Source organism: Polypterus senegalus, chromosome 11, assembly GCF_016835505.1.
Source record: "Polypterus senegalus isolate Bchr_013 chromosome 11, ASM1683550v1, whole genome shotgun sequence".
Classification (NCBI taxonomy): domain Eukaryota; kingdom Metazoa; phylum Chordata; class Cladistia; order Polypteriformes; family Polypteridae; genus Polypterus; species Polypterus senegalus.
The window spans coordinates 152,225,358-152,250,809 of record NC_053164.1 but is presented as its reverse complement, the minus strand read 5'-3'; the positions used below and the strand labels follow the sequence as shown (position 1 = coordinate 152,250,809).

At 38.3% G+C, this 25,452-nt stretch overlaps 1 protein-coding gene across 13 annotated transcripts in view; it reads left to right on the top strand.

The window, feature by feature from the left end:
* Positions 1-25,452, top strand: part of dnm1l (dynamin 1-like) — a 200,844-nt gene that overhangs the window by 163,519 nt on the left and 11,873 nt on the right. For 11 of the 13 annotated variants that reach the window (XM_039769937.1, XM_039769930.1, XM_039769935.1 and 8 more), the window contains 2 exons: positions 5,202-5,282; positions 18,394-18,573. In XM_039769937.1, the coding sequence (XP_039625871.1) occupies positions 5,202-5,282; positions 18,394-18,573 (261 nt within the window). The remainder of the gene's footprint in view (positions 1-5,201; positions 5,283-18,393; positions 18,574-25,452) is intronic. The other 2 variants (XM_039769940.1, XM_039769939.1) reach the window with 1 other exon arrangement.

Genomic DNA, 25,452 nt, shown 5'->3' with positions numbered 1-25,452 from the left:
TCTAATACTTGGTTGAAAACCCTTTGCTGGCAGTGACAGCCTGAAGTCTTGAACTCATGGACATCACCAGATGCTGGGTTTCCTCCTTTTTAATGCTCTGCCAGGCCTTTACTGCAGTGGCTTTCAGTTGCTGTTTGTTTGTGGGCCTTTCTGTCCAAAGTTTAGTCTTCAACAAGTGAAAAGGCATGCTCAATTGGGTTAAGATCAGATGACTGACTTGGCCATTCAAGAATTTTCCACTTCTTTGCTTTAATAAACTCCTGGGTTACTTTAGCTGTATGTTTTGGGCCATTGTCCATCTGTATCATGAAACGCCACCCAATCAATTTGACTGCATTTAGCTGGATTTGAGCAGACAGTATGTCTCTGAACACCTCAGAATTCATTTGATTGCTTCTGTCCTGTGTCACATCATCAATAAACACTAGTGTCCCAGTGCCACTGGCAGCCATGCACGCCCAAGCCATCACACTGCCTCCACCGTGTTTTACAGATGATGTGGTATGCTTTGGATAATGAGCTGTTCCATGCCTTCTCCATACTTCTTTTCTTGCCATCATTCTGGTAGAGGTTGATCTTGATTTCATCTGTCCAAAGAATGTTTTTTCAGAACTGTGCTGGCTTTTTTAGATGTTCTTTAGCAAAGTCCAATCTAGCCTTTCTATTCTTGAGGCTTATGAATGGCTTGCACCTTGAAGTGCACCCTATGTATTTACTTTCATGCAGTCTTGTCTTTATGGTAGACTTGGATATCGATACGCCTACCCCCTGGAGAGTGTTGTTCACTTAGTTGGCTGTTGTGAAGGGGTTTCTCTTCACCATGGAAATGATTCTGCGATCATCCACCACTGTTGTCTTCCGTGGATGTCCAGGTCTTTTTGCGTATGCGGAGTTCACCAGTGCTTGCTTTCTTTCTCAGGATGCACCAAACTGTAGATTTTGCCACTCGTAATATTGTAGCAATTTCTTGGATGGGTTTTTTCTGTTTTTGCAGCTTAAGGATGGCTTCTTTCACCTGCATGGAGAGCTCCTTTGACCGCATGTTGTCTGTTCACAGCAAAATCTTCTACATGCAAGCACTACACCTCAAATCAACTCCAGGCCTTTTATCTGCTTAATTGATAATGACATAACAATGGACTTGCCCACACCTGCCCATGAAATAGCCTTTGAGTCAATTGTCCAATTACTTTTGAGCTCCTGAAATGAAGGGATTGTGTTAAAAAAATGCTTTAGTTGCCTCACATTTTTATGCAATCTTTTTGTTCAACCCATTGAACTAAAGCTGAAAGTCTGCACTTCAACTGCATCTGAGTTGTTTCATTTAAAATTCATTGTGGTAATGCACAGAACCAAAATTAGAAAAAAGTAGTCTCTGTCCAAATATTTATGAACCTATCTGTATGTGCCTCTGCATAAACTAATCACAAACAAACCCTTTATAGCCATTCTTCACTTGTTTGGGGTTAACCTCATTGCCTTTTGTGCTTTTTCATTCATGTTGTAACTCTTGACAGCCATCAGCTTTTATCAGTATAGACTGGCATTACCACCATGTGCACCATATGTTTTACTTTCCAACAAAAACAACATTATTGCTTTCCGACCCTTGTCATTCCCCCTGCAGGCCACCTTTAGGGTTGTTTGATAAATTTGTGTATATCCATTGTGCTAAACACCTCGATTCAAAATTGGTCCACTTGTCCTGCGCTTTTACTACAACTGACAACTGCAGCAGAGTGTTTGTGTTTTTCCCCCAATTACACTATATCTAACCATAAGAGCCCATATAACTTCTAACTGTACTAGCTGCATCTGCTTATTTGAATGGTTTACCAATTTTTTCAGTGTATCCTTTCTTTAATAATAGTTTTAATTATATTTGTTGGCCAATTAGTAAATTGGTTCAAGAATCTGTGCTTTGTGAGCTCAAACCTATTGCTCTTACCTTTGGTAGTCTTAACAGGTTTGCACAGTTTGCATCTCTTGAAATGCAAATTTGCTTCAGTTGCCTTGTGCTCAGATACACTAGATCCCTAGCTTATGTTTTAAATCTGTTATGACTTGTCTCATTATTGCATGACTTGTGGACTTGTTCACTTAAACCCCATTAAGTATTATTTTTCTTCTATCTCTTCAGTTCTTCCGCATGTCTTTGACTTCAGTCTTTCTCTTTGGTCTTTTTGTTTTTCTTTGTCATTATTCCGTTGTGTGTTTAGGACTGCAGAATGTCAAGTGACACAGTCATCTTGGTTGTAGGCCTGATGCCAACACTCAAACTTTACTTCCAGGAACTTATTGGAACAGTTTGGCCAGTATTGATGCTCCGATCCAGTGCTTTAGTTGTAATAACTCTTTCTGTCTGTCACCCTCACTATTACCTGCACCAACTCAAAATTCAAAAAAAAAAAAAACTAAAATAGAAGTAGCATTGTTACAAAGCTCAGGGAAAGGGAAAAAAAAAATTAGAAATAACTTTTTCACTTTCTTATCTTCTTACATATCATTCCATTTTTCTTTTAATGCCTGTCTATCCTTTTCGTTTTTATGTTAATCTGTGACCTTGAAATGTGGGCTAAAAACTCCCAAATTCCAAGTACCAATTCTAATATCATTCCTAAGCCGCCCTTTGTTCTTTGTTCAGAGTCTTCTCATTTATCTCCCTTTTAATTGCAGTGACTTTTACAGGCTGCTGCTTCCCTGACAAAGAGGCCCATTTCAAACATTCTTTCAACTTGACTATACCATCCCCCACAGCACACACCTTCAGACCTTTTCTAACTTTTTCTCTTGTCCTGTTTCATTCAAACTAACTGCTGCAAAACTTTCACACACCTTGTATTTATTTCATGTCCACAGTCTTGTGTTTTAATTCCACATTTTCTTCACTCATTTCCTGAGCTCTGTTATTTAGATCTGTAGTCAAAAATAGCCATTCAAACTCCCCAGCTTCTATTTGATTTTCTTTTCCTAAATCAAATTTAAATGCAGCATTGGTTACCTTTCCTAACAGTTGCAAAACCGCTGTTAGTGTAGCATGTTCTTTAAATACCGGATGAACCATGCTCTTTTTCCATCCTTTCAGCCCTCTCCTTTTGTTCACACTTGCCTTTCTACTCTTTATCTGAGCTCTCTTTGGTCTCAGGTAAGTCAACCACCCATTTATTCCATTAAGGTCTCATTACTAAAGCTCCAGAGGTTACTATGGGTGGCTTTCACTTTTTTCCCCCACGTTTTTCAACTTTCTACTTTAGCAGTGGGTGTTCTACATGCTCACACCTCACGTCTTTTATGCCATCTGTAACATGCCTCAGATAGCAACGTTAAACATTCACTCATTGCCATGCTGTCACTTTGTGCTGCTTTCCTATTTTATTCCTCATACTGTCCTTCCTTATTACCAATAATACAAGTCAGTAAACTTGATCTCTGTTTTCCTACTTTTAATCTTTCCAGCCCCCTTCCATTTTGTGGCATGCCCAGCTCAGCCTCTGTTTTCTATACCTGCAGGAAATGGGCTTCCATTTCCTATCATTAGCCTACTTGCCTCTGCCACTCCACAGGAATATGCCTAGCTTTAATATGAATTTAGACATCTCTGAATTTACATATGCTAATCTAACATTATTTGGCAAATCTGTTATGGGCTGGCCTACATTTGCAACTGTAAATAAACACACACACACTTCCCCTCTCTACGTTCACGCACATGCGCATGGGAGGCAGCTAAAGGTCCTGAATGAGAGTAATTCCACGCCAGACCAGCGGGTGGCGGAGTACCCTGACTCTTTATTTCACTTCTCTGCAGACCAGTTACAGGAAATTCAGCCTGGCCCTGACAATGCCACTTCTGGTTATGTCCCATTAATGACGTCACTTCCGGTTCCAGGCCCTGATGACACCACTTCCAGTTTCAACCCCATTGATGTCACTTCCTCTGCTTCCCTTTAAAACCGCCATCTTGACAATCTCAAATAAGTTCTGTGTTTGATTTAAACCTGTACACATCTGTACCATTATTTATCTATTTGCAGCCAGGAATATTATACTGGTGGCTGCCACAAACCTTTTTTTTTTTTTTGGCTCCTTTTTTCTGTCATTGACACTATCTAAGCAAAAGATATGGGTGGTGCCTACACTGCCAGTCATTCATTAATAGTTTGCATAGGACTCCATACATGTTGGTGATGCGTGATGCTTGTTGCTCCCCAGTACTCCTCTTACACTTATACACAGAGAAATTGTTATTTCATACCAAGATTCAAGTGATGCCCAATTGCCAGTCAACCGTAATATTTTACATAGGATCCACTACCCTTAAGTATGTATAGAAATGATGCAAAATGAACGTCCAACTTAGTACTTTTACTGTACATAACATATGCACCTGCACACACTCACAGCCAAGGTACAAAAAATGGTTACCCCAAAATCCTGATGACTATGGCAAATGTTTTGTTGTATATGGTACAGTTTGATCCTATTTTTTCTTTTTATACTCTTTATTGTGAGGACATTGCCAAAATACCTTAAATCTCATACACTGTGATCAAGTACTATACTATAGCACTTTCTTCCCCCTTCCCTTCTTTATCTGTAGCCTCAGTCAATTAGAGTATGGGAACAGTAGTTAAGCTATACATTTAATTATGCATTTTCAAATGATATGCCAGAAATATTAAGAAAGCAGAGTACAATATATGTTAGCAAAACATAGAATTGCAACCTAAGTACAAGTGCATTTGGTATCTGTAGGTAGCTTTTGGCTTATCTTTAGTCTAGCTTTCTTTGCTACTACCATATGGCCTTTGAATAGCATTGAAACAGGCCACATGACTATTTCATAATGGCTGCTGAGACAGTTGTCTTCAGCATTGTCTTCTCTTCATGGCCAGATGATTAAATACAGGTAAAGGCAAGGTGACCAGTTTCATACCATTCTGATCACAAATCACGACCCAATGGGTCATCATAATACAGAATGGACTATGATTCTAAACCAAACACAAACAGAAATACTTCAGATAAATGGAACACAAAGAAAACATAACCAAGTTTGTTTTTATCCAGTTAGAAGTGTAATTTGTTGATTTAAAGTTAAATGGTTTTTTTTCTTTGAAATTAGGATCTATATTTACTTTTAAGTATTTTAATTCTATCTTTCTTACTTCTTCTGATTTCCATTTCTTACCTTCTCTTAGTCCTTGAAAGCTCCTGATGGGCTTCCTCGTGTCCCTGTGGAGTCAGCTTCTGCTGCTGAGGTGCAGGGCTTCACCTCAAAGGTCTGTCATTAAAGCATGCTGTAAAGAATTTTTAAGTGTTGCATATTTTTATTTTTGATTTTCTGTTTTTTTATATATTTGGAGCCTTCATTTTATTTTGTAATTGTAAATGTGCAGTCAGTCTATTAGGAAAATGGGATCCTGCACCTTTAAGTGCACCTTGTGGTTAATGGTGCCATTTTAATTGGAGTTCATTCTGTAAAACTCAAAGAAGTAAGGTGCAGTAAATGGGATGTGCTTCTTCATTTAAACAGATATTTCCAAGCTAAGAAACACAATTTATCAGTGTTCCAAGAAACTGCATAGAAGACGTATGAGTGCTTACAAGGAGCAACTACCATTAGTTAAAGGCAGGAGTTCTGTCCAAGAACCTAATTATCAGAACTTGTAGGATGTAAATGTTTCATTGTGGAGAAGTTGATTTTGTGACACTATCTCCTTTGATATGAATTACTTCACAAAATCTCATCACCTTTTCAATAACTTTTTTCTTTTTTTTTTACTAATTACATTACTAATCTTAAGAATGAGAGAGAACTCATTCACTAGCCACACAGCCCCACAGCATGATGAAACCTCCACCAAATTTGACAGTAGGTAGCAGGTGTTTTTCTTGGGATGCAGTGTTCTTTTTTCGCCATGCAAAGCGCTTTTTGTCATGACCAAATAACTCAATTTTTGTTTCATCAGTCCAAAGCACTTTGTTCCAAAATGAATCTGGCTTGTCTAAATGAGCATTTGCATACAACAAGTGACTGTTTGTAGCGCGCGTGCAGAAAGGGCTTCTTTCTCATCACCCTGCCATACAGATGTTTTTTGTGCAAATTGCACTGAATTGTAGAACGATGTACAGATATACCATCTGCAGCAAGATGTTCTTGCAGGTCTTTGGAGGTGATCTGTGGATTGTCTGTAACCACTCTCACAATCCCACGCATATGCCAAACCTGTATTTTTCTTGGCCTGCCAGACCTGGGTTTAACAGAAACTGTCCCTGTGGCCTTCCATTTCCTGATTACATTCCTTAAAGTTGAACTGACAGTTTAAACCTCTGAGATAGCTTTTTGTAGCCTTCCCCTAAACCATGATACTAAATCATCTTTGTTTTCACATCTTTTGAGAGTTGCTTTGAGGATCCCGTGGTATCACTCTTCAGAGGAGAGTCAAAAGATAGCACAACTTGCAACTGACCATCTTAAATACCTTTTCTCATGATTGGACACACCTGTCTATGAAGTTCAAGGCTTAATGAGCTAATCCAACCAATTTGGAGTTGCAAGTAATCCATATTGAGCAGTTACATGCATTCAAATCAGCAAAATTACAAGGGGACCCAAATTTTTGCAGAGCCAGTTTTTCACATTTGATTTAATTTCATACAACTAAATGCTGCATCAGTAAAAATCTTTGTTCGGAAAACACCCCAGTACTCAGATGTTTCTAGGAAATGAAAGACATACCACTGTTATCTTTTTTTGTTGAAAGTAGAGTAAATTATTATGCAGGCTGAGAGGGGTTCCCAAAGTTTTTCATATGACTGTATGTAGAGGAAAGATGCTGGGTATATTGGGAAAAGGATGCTAAAGACAGAGCTGCCCGGCAAGAAGAATGCTTAAGAGAAGGTTTATGGATGTGGTGAGAGAGGACATACAGGTGATGGGTATAACAGAGCAAGATACAGAGGACAGGAAGATATGGAAAAAGATGATCCGCTATGACAACTCCTAACGGAAGCAGCTGAAAGAAGAATTACATGCTAATCTTAAACTTGCTTCTGCTGTGAAAACTTAAGAACCAGTTAAATAAAGTTTCTAAATATGAGGTCTCATGGCAAATATAGCCACACTCCTCAGAGCTGTACTCGAAGGTGTCAGTTTGAAGCATAAATAACTGTAAGGGTTAGATACACACAGAAACACAAATGCAAGGACCTTATGTGACTGAGAGGGCAGTTAGTCTTTTTCCCCTTGCGTTCCAAGTATCCTTGCCTTCTATGTGCTTATCTAACTCTCTTCCTCCTTTTGCCTCTCTTCTCTAAATACCTGAGAGCCTTTCCTTCTTGGAGGTATGTGTTGTCATTTTTCTTCCAGCTCTGAACTCATCTGCTACGGCAGAAGGGTGGCCATTGTAAACTTCTGGTGTTGACTTTCCTGCCTCTCCTCAAAATCTCCTTCAGAGTCTGTTCATTGTAGTTTTTTAAGAGCCAAGCACCCTGTGCGAATCCTGGGATACCTCTCATTAAGGAGATGGGTCCCAGTAGTTGTTCCACTGCCACATAGGGTTTTTATTTTCTTTTTATTATGTTCCTGTACTATTGTGTTTGTTTTGCCATTCTGTAGTGCATTTTTGGAGGATCCATGGAAGCTCAGTGAAGAAGGTAATAGCTTGGGATGGCCCTTTAATGGCAATGCTTAAGGACTGAAAGAGAACTTATTTAAAGATTGCTAGTTCTACTGGAAGGTTTTACAAGGACATAAGGTTTGTTTTCTCTGATCACCAAACCAAAGCATTATTGAAAATGTTGTAATCAGTGCAGCAACTTCCTAAGGTTATTTTCATGTGTACATAGTATGCATAGTACAGTGAAATTCTTACTTGCATGTCTCCTTACAACAGTTAACAATAACACAGTATCAACAATATGTTATAATATTTTGTGGAATATTTGTTATTATGACTGGCTGTTTATTAACTTTACACCCTGAGTATAGAAACTATCTCTGGATCTGATGGTGCAAGTGCCAGTGACCCTGTATCATTTGTCAGAGCAAAAGAGTGAGAAAGTAAATGTGCTGGTTTGTCGCTTGTCATTCTAAAGCCCACATCACATTACACGGTTTTTGTCTGACAGCAAACTTAACAACTAAAACTGCTGGACATCATCACTCTATTCTGCATTTAATGAAACTCACCAAGTTAAATATGGGTTAACCTACTCTTGCGCACTAAACTTTACACACGCTGTCCCTATCGACTTAAGTACTTACTGTGAATGATTTCTGCACAGCCTATCCCACTTCAGTACTTCACATATGAACTCACTAGCTTTTAGCATGAAATTATCATTGGTGTTCTTCGATATAACTTAGATGCTAAAAGACTGATATACTGTAGCTTGATCCTCAACAATAGCTTAGACACATAGGGGCTGGCATACCTTCACGGTGTTCCTGGATATAACCTAGATATTAAAAGGTTGACACACCTTTGTCCCTGAGAAAATTCTACATTTAAAAGCAAAGCAGTATTTATTAAAATAGAATAATAGCAAATACTGTGGACTAAATTATACAAATGATGTAAAATAATGAATATTTTAGGAAAGTGAGCATTTGAAATCCTAATAAAATTTCTCCCTTGCTTCATAGGAAATATTCTTAAACAAATCTTCCTCTTCATCTTTTCTTACTTCTGTGTAGGCTAGATGTACCTCATCAATCCTTTCCATGCAGCTCAGTGATGAATTTCCTTCCCATTCAAACCCTTGTAGTTTATATCTTCTTTTACTTTATCCATCCACCTTCATTTCAGCTTCCTTCACTTTCTCTTCCCCTGTCCTTTACTTCCACTTCCATCACTCCTTTACCCATGTCTCTCTTCATCACATGACAATAGTACACTCGTCTACTTTCCTGTGCTTTCTTACATATCTGTCACACCTTTGTTGTTCTACTGATTGTCTTATTTCTTATTCTGTCCCTTTTTGTAATTCCTCACATCCATCTTATTCTAAACACATACAACTTCTTCTCCTGCACTTCAATTTCTGCCCATGTCTCAGCTCCATACAGTATTATTGGTGTTACCAATGTCTTTAAAATATTCCCTTTAACCTTTGCATTAATTTTTTCTATCATCCAGTACAGCTGATACCTTCTTCCAATTGTCCTATCCACATTGCACTATGTCAGTTGTCTCAGCATATAATACTAAATGTTGAGCTACCATTGATGCTAAATATTTAAACTTAGTTAGAACTTTGCACCTTTATTTGTCTTCTTCTTTCAGCTGCTCCTGTTAGGGTTTGTCACAGCGGATCATTTTCTTCCATATCTTTCTGTCCTCTGCATCTTGTTCTTTTACACCCATCTTCTACGGCCAATAGTAGGCCAATTTCCGGCAGCACCCTGTTGGCTAACAGTACTGGTTGCGGTCGTTGTTAATCCGGGGCTCGACCGATCCAGTATTGAAATTTGTATTGTTGTCCGCATATTGATTTGGCAAAATTTTACACAGGATGCCCTTCCTGACGTAACCCTCCCCATTTATCTGGGCTTGGGACCGGCATGAAGAAACACACTGGTTTGTGCATCCCCTGTGGCTGGGTTGCACCTTTATTTGTCAAAAAGGGGAAATTTGCTATTTAAATAAATGAGCAAACAGATAGATACACACACTATAGTCTGAACATATGCCAGAATAACTAAAAAGGAATAAAATTAAAAAGAAAGAAAAACTTCTTACTTTACAGTGCCAGTCACAGTGAGGCATTATGTAGGCATATTGCTGTTTGTATGAAGGAGCCCCAGTAATGTTTCTTGACACACTTTTTTGTGAATATTTTGTTAGCTGACAGTACTCCTTGTTAGTCTGTCAGAGAGATGATTTACAACATTGTTCAGAATGGCATTCATTTTTGTTTTCATTTCCTACTTTGCTACAGGGGGTACAGAGTGCATCTCATAACTAAGCCTGCCTATTTAATTAGCTTGTTGATTCAGTGGGCCTCTCTTGAAGTGAAGTTACCATCCCAACACACCACAGCATAAAAAATCACACTGACCATCACACAGTTGTACAAGATATGAAAGATGTCACTGCCCACATTAAAGGATCACAGTCTCCTAAGAAAAAAGAGTGTACTTTGCCCTTTCTTATATGGTTACTCTGTGTTACAAGACCAGTCCATTGGTGTGGACCCCCCAAGTACTTATAGAAGTGCACTACCTCTACATTCACTGCCTAAATAGTGAGTGGACATAAGGGCACTTTGGTGCAGCAAAAATCAATAACCAGTTCCTTGCCTTATATTATGATGCAGACAGTTCTTTCTGCACCATGAGATAAAGTACTCTGTCTCATCCCCATTATAAATACACCACATAAGTGCAGAGTCATTTGAGAATTTCTCTAAGTGACATGACCTAAAGTTATTTTAATAGTCTAAGGTGTATACAGTAAACAGAAAAGGAAAGAACTTTTCCTTGTGGTGTTCCAGTGTTGCTCACATCCTTATTAGAAACACAGTCCTTGAATCTCAGACTATCTGTCTGTGGCAGACCACAGTTTCTATTGTCTAGGATGCGATAGGCTCATTCACCTGCATATTTCTGAGTTTCCTCCTTAACAGGGATGATTGGATGGTACCAAAGGCACCGGAGATGTAAAATAAATAAACATAATCCTGACAGTGCTGCTAGCCTTATCCAGGTGAGAAAAGGCCTTATGGAGCAGATGGATAATTGCATCCTCTACTCCAGTCCATGTTCAGTAAGCAAACTGTAGTGTGTCTAAGAAGTCTTCCACAAGAGGACTCATATAGTCCAGAACTAGCCTCTCAAAGGTCTTCATGATGTGAGATGTAAGTCCCACTGATCTTACACAATAATTAGGCACAGAGACATATACCTTGTTCCACAGCAGCTGCACTTTCTGGAAATTTAAGGACAAACTAAACAGGTGGCACAGGATACCAAAATGTTAGTCAGCATAGACCTCAAGAACTGAAGAACTGACTCCATCTCATTCCTCACCTTTACCTGTGTGTAGCTTTCTCGGTTTTTTCTTTACTTGGTCTTCAGTTATGGAGAGCTCATACTGATGGTTAGAGGTACAGTCATCACTGGCCATTCCAGTTGACACAGTAGGAATTGTTGATGTAACAGAGAAAATTTTGGGGATGCTGGTCATTGGAAGAAGGTGACAGTGAGGGGAACATGTATTTAAAAATTGTTTCACAATGTTAGCTTTGTTTACATCCTTTTCTAGTTCCTGAGCCCTGGTTGCTTGAGTCTAGTAAATGTACCCAGTATTTTCCAGACATCCTTCATATTATTCTCAGTGAGTTCCCTTTCTATTTTAGCTTTGTATGCTTCCTTTCTTTCACTCAGCTACATCTTTAGCACTACTGTTCATCTTTCAGAGCCTATTTGCCAAGTTTTTAATTCTTTCTTGTTCTCCTTCAGTAGACCTTTTAACTCCTTAATAACCGAGAGCTTGTTGTTTGGAAGACAATGCACTGTCTTTGAAGGGTACCACAGTGTCGATGGAGAGGTTAATATAGTTTCTGATGCAGTGGCTGAGTCCTTCATTGCCATCCCCATGTGACTCGCACATCATTTCCGAGTTTGTCATTTGGAAGCAGTCATTAAGAAATATTTCAGTTTCCAGGATTCACTTCTTCAATATCCTGGTGTTAACAGGTTGCCTTCTAATAACAAGCTTGCAGCTAGTGTGGCATGCGGCTGGGGGTGGGACCCAGCCAGGATGCCCAGGAGGACTGGAGGAGGGCTTGCGCCTCCTCCAGACCACGAGGGGGTGACCTCCCTGGCTGCTTTGGGGACCACGGATTGAGAGCATTGAAGCTCAGCCCTGTAGGGGCCCGTGGTCACCACCAGGGGTCGCGCCAATGCCTACAGAGCCCTGGACCTCAGCACTTCCGCCACACCTGGAAGTGCTGGGGGGAAGAGGATTGGGGACACCCGGAGTGCTTCCGGGTATGCAGCCGGCACTTCAGCCACACTGGGGAGTGTTGGTGGAAGATTGCTGGAAAGCACCTGGAGCACATCCGGGTGAATATAAAAGGGGCCGCCTCCCTTCATTCAAGGCTGGAGTTGGGTGAAGAGGAGGACAGAGCTTGGTGGAGAGGAGTGGAGGCGGCCTGAAGACTAAAGGCATTGAGTGTGAGGCCTGGACTTTGGGGGAGTTCTGGGGGTATGTGTTGCACTTATAATTGTAAATAGTAGTGTAAATAAACATGTGGTGGTGCATTTAAACATGTCTGCCTGTCTGTGTCCGGGATCCATTCCACACTAGGAATAAGAAGAATCGGGTTGTGGTCAGATCAGCCCAAAGGGTTCCAGTAGTTTATACTTAAAGACATCTTTAACATATAAATAGAGCAGGTCTAGTTTGCTGTTTCTTATTTAAGTTTAACAAGACACAAACTGATGGAATTTTGTCATAGTTCCAAAGTCACATGATTGAAGGCACTACATATTATTATACCTGCAAGGTCAGAATGAGGTGTAATTAACTAATCACTCGTTTCAGTAGCTCTACTGTTTTTCCTGATGCAAAGACTGCAACAGTTGTTCATCTCCCCGGCATAAAACTAATTGTGTCTATGCTTATGTATGTCTCTTCCACCATCCTTCTTTTTATAACCCTTTCACAAATTTTCATTGTGCGTGACATCAGCTTTATCCCTCTTTAGTTAGTTACTCCAGTAGCAGTCACAGTGCCGTTAAGATTAGAGATAAGATAAGATCTTAGAGATGGTAATTTATTTATTTTTTTGGTGGGGACCCTAGGAATACACTCGGTCTTGGCCCAACTTGCACTCACTCACAGAGACATGGTTACATAGCAGATTAAAGCAATAATAAAGTGATATATGAAATGTAAATGTAAATAATAATTAAAGTTAACCCTCCCTTCTCCTCAGGCTATATTGATTACTTAATATCCTGCAAAATCAATGTGTGGCCCTGGGATTAGGAATTGGCAAATTTGTTTACAGCTTGGGAAAGGAAGAAATGCCAGACATACTTAAAAGATCAAAAACTTTAAGCAATATTAACCGCCAGACAATCAAATGTGTATAACATCACATATTCCAGAATCCCACATAGAATTTTTAAATAAATGTAGCATATCTGTGAGACAAAAGGCACTGCAATGTTGGAAGAAGAAACAGAGATGACCAGAGGGTGACATCAGGAGAGGGCAAGAGATGTTCAACTGTTTTCATCTGATCATCTCATGAACAATATCAATTGCTAGATCAAAAGCCACCCAAGGACATTAAGCTTTTTCCAAAGGATATATATATCCAGACTTTGCTACCTACATTTTCTTTTATACTATCCCTTACTTTAATAAATACCAAGTTGCTTTTAACTTTCTATACTTTGTCCTTATATTGTAATAAGTTCCACATAACACAGAAAGAAGTTTGGGGGCAGCCAAGGTTATGGTTCAATGTTACAGATTTCAGTCCAGAACAAGAACAAAGCAAACAGGCAAACATGATGGTTATATAGTGGGAAACGGGAAATTATGTCATCAGACAGGAACCAGAAGTGACGTCCTTGGGGCCGTGGCTGGGACTAGAAGGGAGATCCTCAGGGCCGGAACCAGAAGTGCCATCATCGGACCCAAGCGGAATTTCCCATGATTGGTCGGTCACTGGAAAAGAATAAGGGTTAGTGTACTCTGCCATCCCCTGGTTTGGCGAAGAATTACCATCTTATGAACCTTTTAGCTGCCTCCCATGCTCACATGTGTGATAATATCTAGAGTGACTGAAGTAATAAGGTAAATATTTAGAGCACCTGGAGCAGTAAGGGAATGCCATATGATCCAAACTGTGAGGTTTATCGGCTGAGGATGAAAACTTCTGTCTAATAGTGAACAGTGCGTTAAAATTAAGACATCAGTGGTTGATAAATAGCCTATAGCCAAGGATGTTGATCCTTTGTATGTTTAAATATATTCTTGGAGACCAAGGTAATATTTAGTTCTGAGAGATATCTAAAACATTCTGCATTGTTTGTGACAATAATAAGTAAGTATCTTTAATTGCTAGAGAGTGGAGCCTCATTAATTTGGCATTAATATGTGGTTAAAGTACTAGGGTGGTGTATACATCATTCATACAGTACTTTTGTGGTTAGGGTCTGTGTGTACAGTATATGTATATCTATGTATGTGTATGTTAATCTAAAGGTGTGAGAGTAGACGAACCCAGTAATGAACCTGGTGAGTCCACTTATCCCTGAAGATAATAAGTAGAGGGGAATACCATGATAATTCATCACTCATTGATTGTAAACTCTTGTACACACATAATTTTGCCACTGTGAGTGAAAACAAAATTTCTCGGCAAGATGCAGACTGGTCTGACTGGTCTTTCTGGTGGTGTCAAACTATAGAATTGGCAATCACTGAAGTACTCTGAAACTTGCTAAGGATAAGGCTATGTCTGAAAATTGCTGGTAGAGTTGTGGCATTTAGATGGTGAGTGTTGTATATGACCTGAACAGAAGGCAGCTGGATACAGATAAATACTCTTTGTCAAATTTTATCCACCCTCGGCAGGTCTTTACTATCCTGAGGCAAGCAGGTGCTGCTTCAGGATATTTTGTTGCCAATGAGGGTATATTCTAAAACTGTGAACCTATAGAAGTTCACTGTATGTGAATTGCATCCACCAAGGAAAGTGGCTACCATGAAGATTACTAAGACATGGGTTAATGAATGGCAAATTGCTGGAACAATGGGAGAGAAAGTTTCCTACACCTTCGTTATCTTGGACTAAATTTGGGAGGTTTTTTCCCCATATATTTTTGTTGGCTTGAATCAACCACTTTTATTGCAGCTACTATAAAGACTGAACTATTTACATTTTATAGTTCTATATTTTATTGCCATTTCTGTATGTACACATGGCATTCATTGTATAAATTGTTAAAGTATCTAGTAATTCATAAATACCCAAATGTTTTTATATACCGGTAGTTGTATTTTTGGGAATGACTGACAATAGTGCTTTATGTTTCTCATGGATTGTGTTTTTCTTTATTTTTTCAGTACTACACCCAAATAATGTTCTTATACTGTATTATTACATTGAGATCCTCATGTTGTTCATTTTTGGTAGATAGTGGAATTAAAGGTTTTGAATGAAAAATGGTTTTGGCCTTCCATTGTGAACTTTTCTCACCATCAAATTTCACTTGGTGAAGTTTAGCTAGTTACCACATGCGGATGGCCTTTGTTACATAGTGCCCACCTAGGATGCCATCCTGCCAGTGCTCTGTTTAGAATTTGTGTCTGGGCTTCCTGGAGGCCTTTGGCATGCCATACCAAATGGCATTCTGCCTTAAGCTTCACGTTCTATGGTCTAGAGTAGAAATCAAAGTAAATGGGTATCTGTCTTCACACACAAGTCACACAACAACATGGAAAGCCTCTGTTATGGCAGTTTCTTACTAAGGTCAATTAGTTAAGGATCTGTCTTCCCTGGCATGGCCTCCTCCTTCAGGATGGCAGCCCATCTATTGGATGTCATCAAGAAAAGTATATTGTATCAACTTTCTTCCTTTAAAAAGTCCAGGATATCTTCAGATATGTTGTTTTTGCCTAATTAGAAGAATGTGATTTACAGTGCATCCAGAAAGTATTCACAGCACATCACTTTTTCCACATTTTGTTATGTTACCGCCTTAATCCAAAATGGATTAAATTCCTTTTTTTTCCTCAGAATTCTACACCCAACACCCCATAATGACAACGTGAAAAAAGTTTACTTGAGGTCTTTGCAAATTTATTAAAAATAAGAAAACTGAGAAATCACATATACATAAGTATTCACAGCCTTTGCTCAATACTTTGTCGAGGCACCTTTGGCAGCAATTGCAGCCTCAAGTCTTTTTGAATATGATGCCACAAGCTTGGCACACCTATCCCTGGCCAGTTTCACCCATTCCTCTTTGCAGCACCTCTCAAGCTCCATCAGGTTGGATGGGAAGTGTCGGTGCACAGCCATTTTAAGATCTTTCCAGAGATGTTCAATTGGATTCAAGTCTGGGTTCTGGCTGGGCCACTCAAGGACATTCACAGAGTTGTCCTGTAGCCACTCCTTTGATATCTTGGCTGTGTGCTTAGGGTCGTTGTCCTGCTGAAAGATGAACCGTCGCCCCAGTCTGAGGTCAAGAGCGTTCTGGAACAGGTTTCATCCAGGATGTCTCTGTGCATTGCTGCAGTCATCTTTCCCTTTATCCTGACTAGCCTCCCAGTTCCTGCCGCTGAAAAACATGCCTACAGCATGATGCTGCCACCACCATGCTTCACTGTAGGGATGGTATTGGCCTGGTGATGAGCAGTGCCTGGTTTCCTCCAAACGTAACGCCTGGCATTCACACCAAAGAGTTCAGTCTTCATCTCATCAGACCAGAGAATTTTGTTTCTCATGGTCTAAGAGTCCTTCAGATGCCTTTTGGCAAACTCCAGGTGGGCTGCCATGTGCCTTTTACTAAGGAGTGGCTTCTGTCTGACCACTCTACCATACAGGCCTGATTGGTGGATTGCTGCAGAGATGGTTGTCCTTCTGGAAGGTTCTCCTCTCTCTACAGAGGACCTCTGGAGCTCTGACAGAGTGACCATCGGGTTCTTGGTCACCTCCCTGGCTAAGGCCCTTCTCCCCCGATCAGTCAGTTTAGATGGCCAGCCAGCTCTAGGAAGAGTCCTTGTGGTTTTGAACTTCTTCCACCTACGGATGATGGAGGCCACTGTGCTCTTTGGGACCTTCAAAGCAGCAGAAATGTTTCTGTAGCCTTCCTCAGATTTGTGCGTCGAGACAATCCTGTCTCGGAAGTCTACAGATAATTCCTTTGACTTCATGCTCGGTTTGTGCTCTGACATGAACTGTCAACTGTGGGACCTTATATAGACAGGTGTGTGCCTTTCCAAATCATGTCCAATCAACTGAATTTACCACAGGTGCACTTCAATTAAGCTGCAGAAACATCTCAAGGATGATCAGGGGAAATACTATGCACCTGAGGTCAATTTTTAGCTTCATGGCAAAGGCTGCAAATACTTATGTACATGTGATTTCTCATGTTTTTTTTTTTTGTTTTTAATAAATTTGCAAAAACCTCAAGTAAACTTTTTTTCACATTGTAATTATGGGGTGTTGTGTGTAGAATTCGGAGAAAAAAAATTAATTTAATCCATTTTGGAATAAGGCTGTAACATAACAAAATGTGGAAAAAGTGATGCGCTGTATATTAGGAAAATATATCATAGCATTTACTATATGCAATTTAGAGACTTTCCTAGCTTTTAATTACTGTCTGATCTTGATAATAAACAATTTCTCTTTGACATAAAGTACAAGTTATATAATGTGAATGGAACCTTTTTAGTTAGATTTACTTTTATTTATCTGAAAGCCCTCCAAAAATAATTTGTAGCCTTTTTTCTTCAACTGCTCATGAAGAGATTCACCTAGTAGTCAAGAATGGTATTTGCCAAGTTTTAATGCAAGTCTGTTTTGAGTCAATTTATTTATGTATAGTGTTTTTCAATAATTAGAATCCCAAAGCCCTATATAGATAAAATAGTGGTTTGCTCTCTGTAAGTTATGCTTAAATAGTCACTGTATAGGTGGTCATTTGATTTGGTAACAGCTTTGTATATTGATGGCAGTTTTGCAGAATTTCGATAAGACCCTGGTGGTGAAGCAGGGAGCTAAGTCCACAGATAACCCTTTCCATTTCACTGTCAGTCTCATTGTTCTGAAGAATGAGGTCATAAAATTTGAGAGTACTGGGCCAAAATGAGATTCCTGTGCCGTCTTTCCAGGCTCACTTCACATGACGTGGTCAACAGCTCAACAATATGAGATTTACTTGGAGCTAATCTGCTGCTTCATTGCATTTAAAGGAGACAATTTAGGTATTTTACATATTTTGCTAGGATGCTCCCAGTGTGATCCTAAAGGAAGTTTGCTGGACAAGGCCTACTTGGAGATTTTTGGTAGAGCTTACCCGGAAGCATCCCAGAATCTCCCTGATATGCTTGAAAGTGTTGCTGAGAATAGTGTGACCTGAAATTTTCATTTCAGTATGTTGCTACTGCAGCCCTATTTTTTATTTTATTTATTTTTTTTAACAAAGCTTTCCTTCTAGCATTTTCCAGTTTGCTATTCCATTTATGTTGTATTATGTATAAACATGTTTAGTATTTTGTGCAAAATAATTATTGGGCTTTTTCAATGTAGTACTATTTTATGGATACTTTGTATTGGTCTTCTTTTTATTGCTCCAAAACCTATGCTCCTCCACTCTTGGCTTCATTTATATATGTATTCCCCTCTATTCAGGGTGGTATTGCTGGATCACAAGGTGATATTGCTCTGGAAGCAAGTGCCAATACCACAAATTGGAGGGGAATGCTAAAGGCTTCAAAAACAGAGGATACATCTTCTGAAGATAAAAATAAAGCTGTGCCTTCAGTCCTAGCTAGCCCACAAAAGGGCCATGCTGTAAATCTTTTGGATGTGGTAAGTCATTCCTGTTATACAGAACCTTTTTGAATTGCATATACTTTTCATCAGTATTTAAAAAAGCTACATTTCCAGGTTTTTATTTTATTTGGTCTAACAGTGTTGTGTTGTTATACAGACTATATACATATGAAATTAAAAAAACAGAACGCTAACCAATTATAATATAACAGCTTATAGTATGAATTTTCTTTGAAAATTAGAATTGACTGGTGAGTCGTGAAGATTGACTTATTGGCTGCTAGTGGAATGAGAAAACAAACAAGGATTTGAGTCACTACCTTAGAAGCAGCAAGGAGAGGTGAACAATACTTAATGTGCTAGATGGAAGAAAAGCATTGGCTAGATATTCTGGGAGTTCTTGGAGTTATGAGTTGAAGCAACTCAAGTCAGTAGAGATGGTGGCAAGATATACAAGTATTGACAGGAAGATCATGTGGTTTATAATGTTATAAACTCAACAGAGTTAGGGTATATATAGACTATAGTCATTGAACAGACAATAGTGTAAAGAAGGTGAGTGTAGATAAGGTCAGTATTTGTTACGTTCTGAATACTTTGTGGACTGTTAAAGATTTGTGTCACTTTCATATTAAAAATAATTTTGAAGTCTTATAGAGTGATAGCCAAGGGATTAGAAATGGAGATGTGCGGGTTGAGGATAGTGAATTGTATTTAAGGGTGCTATATTTTGCAAAAGTCAGTTTCCTATAGTAACTGATAAATCAACTTATTTTTTGTATAGTGCTCTTCAGTGAGTGTAGGCGCTGAGCAAAATAAACAATTCTCACTTAAAATCCAAGTATAGATTATACTGATAATAAATACAGAACTCATACATATATAAATGCAGATTTATTAAAACAAACAAAGAACAAGGCAGAAACTTGAACTTGAAGCCAGCAATATCTGTAAATAAATGATGAACTATGGCCAGTTGACAGTGGTGAAGAGTAAAATTGTAAAAAAGAAAGTGAAAAATAAAGTCACAGTCCTGGAGACCTCTGCCAGCTGGGCTCCTGTGTAATGAGCTTAACATATTATGTAAGTGGCAAGTTCTTTCCAGTGTTTTCATTATTTTCAACCCATGCTTCAAACAGGTTGGTTTTCTTAGCATGCAGTATGTTTGTGATCCAATGACAAAAGTATGGCTATGTCATACCAACTTGTATAAAAGATGACAGGGCAGCAATGGTGACATTCATTGGTAATATAATAGTAGGTACTGTAATGTAAAGTAAAATCTTATAGAGGAAATTGATATTATTGTCCAAGGTTGTCTTGGGAGCTAATTCATGGGAGAGAAGATGGGTAAAGAGTGAGGTGCAAAAGACAACAAGAAATAGTACATACGGTATTTATTGATCTGATTGTGTGTCAAGAGTTGGACCAATTGTGCGTAAAAATAAAAACAACTCGTTGCCATTCGTGTGAGTAGCAGAAGAGTTTGCAGCTCTTAGGAATAGGGACTATAGTGTTGCAGTAAGCGCATAATCTATATGCTGTGAGTGTGAAGATTGAAATCACCTAGCAGAATCAGATTAAGCCTTCACGTATACCTGAAGAGTGCAACATTGGTCAGCCCATCTATTGTTTAGTTTTGCTGGTTGAAAGCAAAAATGTGGCCTTTAAAGAAGGGAGTTAAATTAGGTGTGAGGAGCAGCGTATCTATTTGCTCAAGATATAATTCGAGGACTGAGGTTTGGTCTCAGTTTCTGAACAAACTAACTTTTTGAACAGAGGAACGAGACTTGTTTGTTTTTCTTGTCTATAGGATATATCAAGATCTCCTCTCAAATTTTGTCAAGTGAAAGCCTTAATAATAGTGTACTGGAAACTCTGTAATCCAAAAATGAAATATTGTGTCATTATATTAGACAGCCCATCGCAAATGTACTATAGAATGTCCAGGATGGGGTGGGTAGCCAGTTGGCCTACATCTGCAGGAATATGTTTGACTTGTCCTTTGACTTTATAAACCATGGACTCACCAAAACGTTTATTTTTCCAGGGATGCCCCTGATTTGGGTTTCTGTTTTCTTCTCCTCCTTTAAACTGGTTATATCTGAACAATATTACTAATGGTCATATATTTCTAGGATACTACCAACATAATTCAGTTTAACATTGCTTTAGTTTAAAATGGGTTTTAACTAATCTGTATTTTATGTGTGTGTAGCATATGAGAAATTTGTATAGTTTGTAATTGTAATTTGCCTGTAAACTTGTTTCAGAACTCTGAGCCTGCACTTAGTGTCCTATACAACATAAACATTTAAATTTAGCTGCATAGTACAATGTAAATCCTATTTAAAACAGATGTGTTTTAATTGAAGTCAGTGTATTAGCTAAATATAAATGAGTAAAGGTAAATTAAATCTGAAAATTCAGGAATAATGATAGTTTTATTTATAATTTAAAAAGAGTAATTAAAAATTAGAACATGTATGGTATTTTTATTTTTTATATACCAAAATTCTGTCTGGTTTAATATGCATCCGTGGAGAGAAACAGTATTAGAAGAAATGAAAGAGCTATTGTCCTTATTTACAAAACAGTAAATTAATCTGATCTTCCATTTTATTTGGTGGACAAACTGAATAAAGAAGTTTACAACAAGTAAATTTGACTGGTCAGATCAATTCCCTTGACCACGTTTTACAGACTGTGTCCATCATCAAAATTGTATTTGGCTATTTTATCAATCACGTAATGGTTTTATCTTGAATTGTTTAGTTTTACTCTGTACACACCATATATACTGTAACTTGTATTATGTACTGTTGATAGTTTTTGAAAGCATGTTATAGAGGCGACATGGGCCATGTACTTTTGTTGGTCGGAAAGGGCCAAAAGATTAAATAAAACACAAAAAACAAATCAAGGCATACTAGGTCTAGTTTGCTGACCAATACTAAACTACTGAAGTTTTTATGTACACCTCTAGTTAATGGAAAAGGTTGATGAAGGGGCTGGCAAATGTTTCTTCATTGTGTGAGTGTACCTCAACTTTCTTTAAGAAACTAAATACAGGATAAGCAGTAAGATATAGTCTAGAATAGAGATTGCTTTGACAAATTTGATGAAAACGAAAAATCTGAATGAGACAAAGAACTAAAGATTATAAATTATGTCAAGAAGAGGACCTAATATAACATCTTGGATGAAGTTGCATAATAAATGTGCACTTCATCAGAAGTGGGGATTGGCTGGCAGTGCTTATTGTCATCAAACAGCAGTTGCTAACAGACTGTTGCTTACAGCTTCTCACAAATACTGTTGGTGAATGTAGCTAAGCCTAAGTTAAGATAAATAGATGGCCAAGAGACATCGTTGTATAATCAGACAAATCTAAAACAATTCAGTCCACCTATAAAAACTTACAATGAAGAGCAATAGATAACATTAAAACATTTTTATTTAGTAGGAGTGAGAGTGATTTAACTTGTCCACCCTAGGATATAAAAGTATGCAGGTAATGAGGTGTAGGATCTCTGTTTCACCTTCCAGCCAGAATGCCATAAATATTACAAGATGTGTACAATTTATGAACAAAGTTTAGAAATTGACAAAAGTCTACAATAATACTTTGACTTTTTCTGTTGTGATTCATAGACAAAGACTTGCTTTCACAAATAACCCAGACATGCATGGTATTAATGTATTCATTTTAACATTTACTTATAAAATAAGGAAAACAGAGGATGGATATGTGCAAATATATATAGATCTATCAACACAAATCATAAAATTACGAAAGCTTAGTTTAACTATTTCTCACAGCAAAAGACACATAACTTATGTATTCTATGTTTGTCTTAGAACTTTTCTCTATTATGAAAAATGCACATAGCTTATCAGTTCAGATTTCTAATTCATGTGTTCAAGTTGGATAAATTCTTTGGCAGGTTGTAATCTTCTATCTACAAGTGGCATTTATTTGCTCACAGTAGGTAGCCTCAGCTTGGGCTTATCACCAACCTCCACCCATAAAAAAACAGAGCTCAATCTCTCTGTGTGTCTCTGTGTGTGACTGGGAGAAAGAGCATCTGTGTGTTTATGTAAAATGCTTCTATGCTTTCTGACTGGGTTTGGGAAGAAACTTATAACACAATTCCAGAACTCTTCCAGTCTAGCACTAGCCAAATTAGGGCCAGGTTAAGGTGTAGCATACTGAGAGAAGAGCAGTTAGCTAGGGTATTACAAGGGTTTTTTATGGGGAGGAATAGATATCTTCTTGGGTGCACATAATCCCATCCTCTTAGTTCACTCATTGTGCAAAGTTCTGTCCTTCATTGTTACTCATCCTTGATTTATGGTCCTTTGTTCAGAACTTAAGTCCATTTCATGCCTCCGAAAGAGGTGTCCTTGGCTGTTACATGGTCTGGTATCAACAATATTGTCATATAAGACTGGGGATACCGCATTCCAGAAGGAGGCTATTCCGGCAAAGTGAGCGTTTGCATTTGGCAGCAGTTTGCTAAGCCAGGATTTAGGTTCCAGTCTGGCAAAATCGATAGTGCCAGTCTGTTCTACAATTTCTGTAGCACATTTTCTTATACGGATGTAGCTAATAATACTTTACAAGAAATAAAACATTTTTAAGAAAACAAAAACAAATTAAGATAAGAAAAGAAGATAACAACAACAACAACATTTATTTATATAGCACATTTTCATACAAAAAGTAGCTCAAAGTGCTTTACATAATGAAGAATAGAAAAGTAAGAAAATAAAAATAAGTCAACATTGATTAACTTAGAATTAGAGTAAGGTCCAATGGCTAGGGTGGACAGAAAAAACAAAAAAAAAACTCCAGACGGCTGGAGAAAAAAATAAAATCTGTAGGGATTCCAGACCATTAGACTGCCCAGTCCCCTCTGGGCATTCTGCCTAACATAAATGAAACAGTCCTCTTTGGATTTAGGGTTCTAACGGATGTTCTTGATGATGATGGTCACGTAGACTTCTGGCTTTTAATCCATCCATCATTGTTGGAGCATCATGATGCTTTGAGTAGGTGGTGCACCACCACCACAAAGAAACTAGAAAAAGAAACAGAAGAGAGAGTAGGGGTCAGTACGGATTTTAGAGCCACCATGAATAGTTATTATGATGAATTGAACATACAGTGTATCAGGATTAAGTTAAAGTGAAGTTATGAAAAGGCCATGTTAAAGTAATGTGTTTTCAGCAGTGTTTTAAAGTGCTCTATTGTATTAGCCTGGCAAATTCCTATTGGCAGGCTATTCCAGATTTTAGGTGCATAGCAGCAGAAGGCCTCCTCACCACTTCTTTTAAGTTTTGTTCTTGGAATTCTAAGGAGATACTCATTTGAGGATCTAAGGTTACGATTTGGAATATAAGGTGTCAGACATTCTGATATATAAGATGGGGCGAGATTATTTAAGGCTTTATAAACCATAAGCAGAATTTTAAAGTCAATCCTGAATGACACAGGTAACCAGTGTAGTGACATCAAAACTGGTGAAATGAGTTCGGATTTTCTTTTCCTAGTTAGGATTCTAGCAGCTGCATTCTGCACTAGTTGCAAACGATTTATGTCTTTTTTGGGTAGTCCTGAGAGGAGTGCGTTACAGTAATCTAGTCGACTGAAAACAAACGCGTGAACTAATTTCTCAGCATCTTTCAGTGATATAAGAGGTCTAACTTTAGCTATGTTTCTTAAGTGAAAAAATGCTGTCCTAGTGATCTGATTAATATGCGATTTATAATTCAGATTACAGTCAACAATTACCTCTAAGCTTTTTACCTCCATCTTGACTTTTAATTCTAATGTATCCAATTTATTTCTAATAGCCTCATTGTATCCATTATTGCCAATCACTAAGATTTCAGTTTTCTCTTTATTTAACTTGAGAAAGTTACTATTCATCCATTCTGAGATACAAGTCAGACATTATGGTAGTGAATCAAGAGAATTGGGTTCATCAGGTGCTATTGATAAGTACAGCTGTGTGTCATCAGCATAGCTGTGGTAGCTCACGTTGTGCCCTGAGATAATCTGACCTAATGGAAGCATATAGATTGAGAATAACAGCGGACCCAGGATAGAGCCTTGTGGAACACCATATTGGATATCATGTGTCTTTGAGTTGTAATTACCACAACTAACAAAGCATTTTCTTCCTGTCAGGTAGGATTCAAACCAATTTAAGACACTGCCAGAGAGGCCCACCCATTGACTAAGGTCGATTTCTAAGAATATTATGATCAATGGTGTCAAAGGCAGCACTCAGATCTAAGAGGATGAGAACATAACTTAAGAGAACTTAAGAAAGGCAGGTTAGAGATGGGTCTAAAATTTTCAAGAGCCGAGGGGTCGAGATTATGTTTCTTAAGTAGGGGTTTAACTACAGCAGTCTTAAGACAGTCTGGGAAGACCCCCGTATCTAATGATGAATTTACTATGTCAAGAACATTATCACTTAGCACGCCCGATACTTCTTTGAAATAATTTGTTGATATTGGGTCAAGGACGCAGGTGGAGGGTTTTAATTGAGATATTATTTTTTGTAAATCAGGTAAATCTATCTTAGTGAAAGAGTTTTATTTGTTTATAACAGAATGCTGGGGTTTAGGAGGATCCTTAGTGTTGGGGAGATATACTATGTTATTTCTAATATCATTAATTTTTTGATTGAAAAATACAGCGATAGCCTCACAGGTTTTACTGGAAGTACTTAGGAGGCATTCCTTTGAGTTACCTGGGTTTAGCAGACGATCAATCGTAGAGAATGAGACTCTGGGATTACTAGCATCGTTATTTATAATCTTAGAGAAATAGCAGCGCCTCTCAAGACAGACAGGGTTATTGTATTCTGTTATTTTAACTTTTAATATTTCATAGTGGAT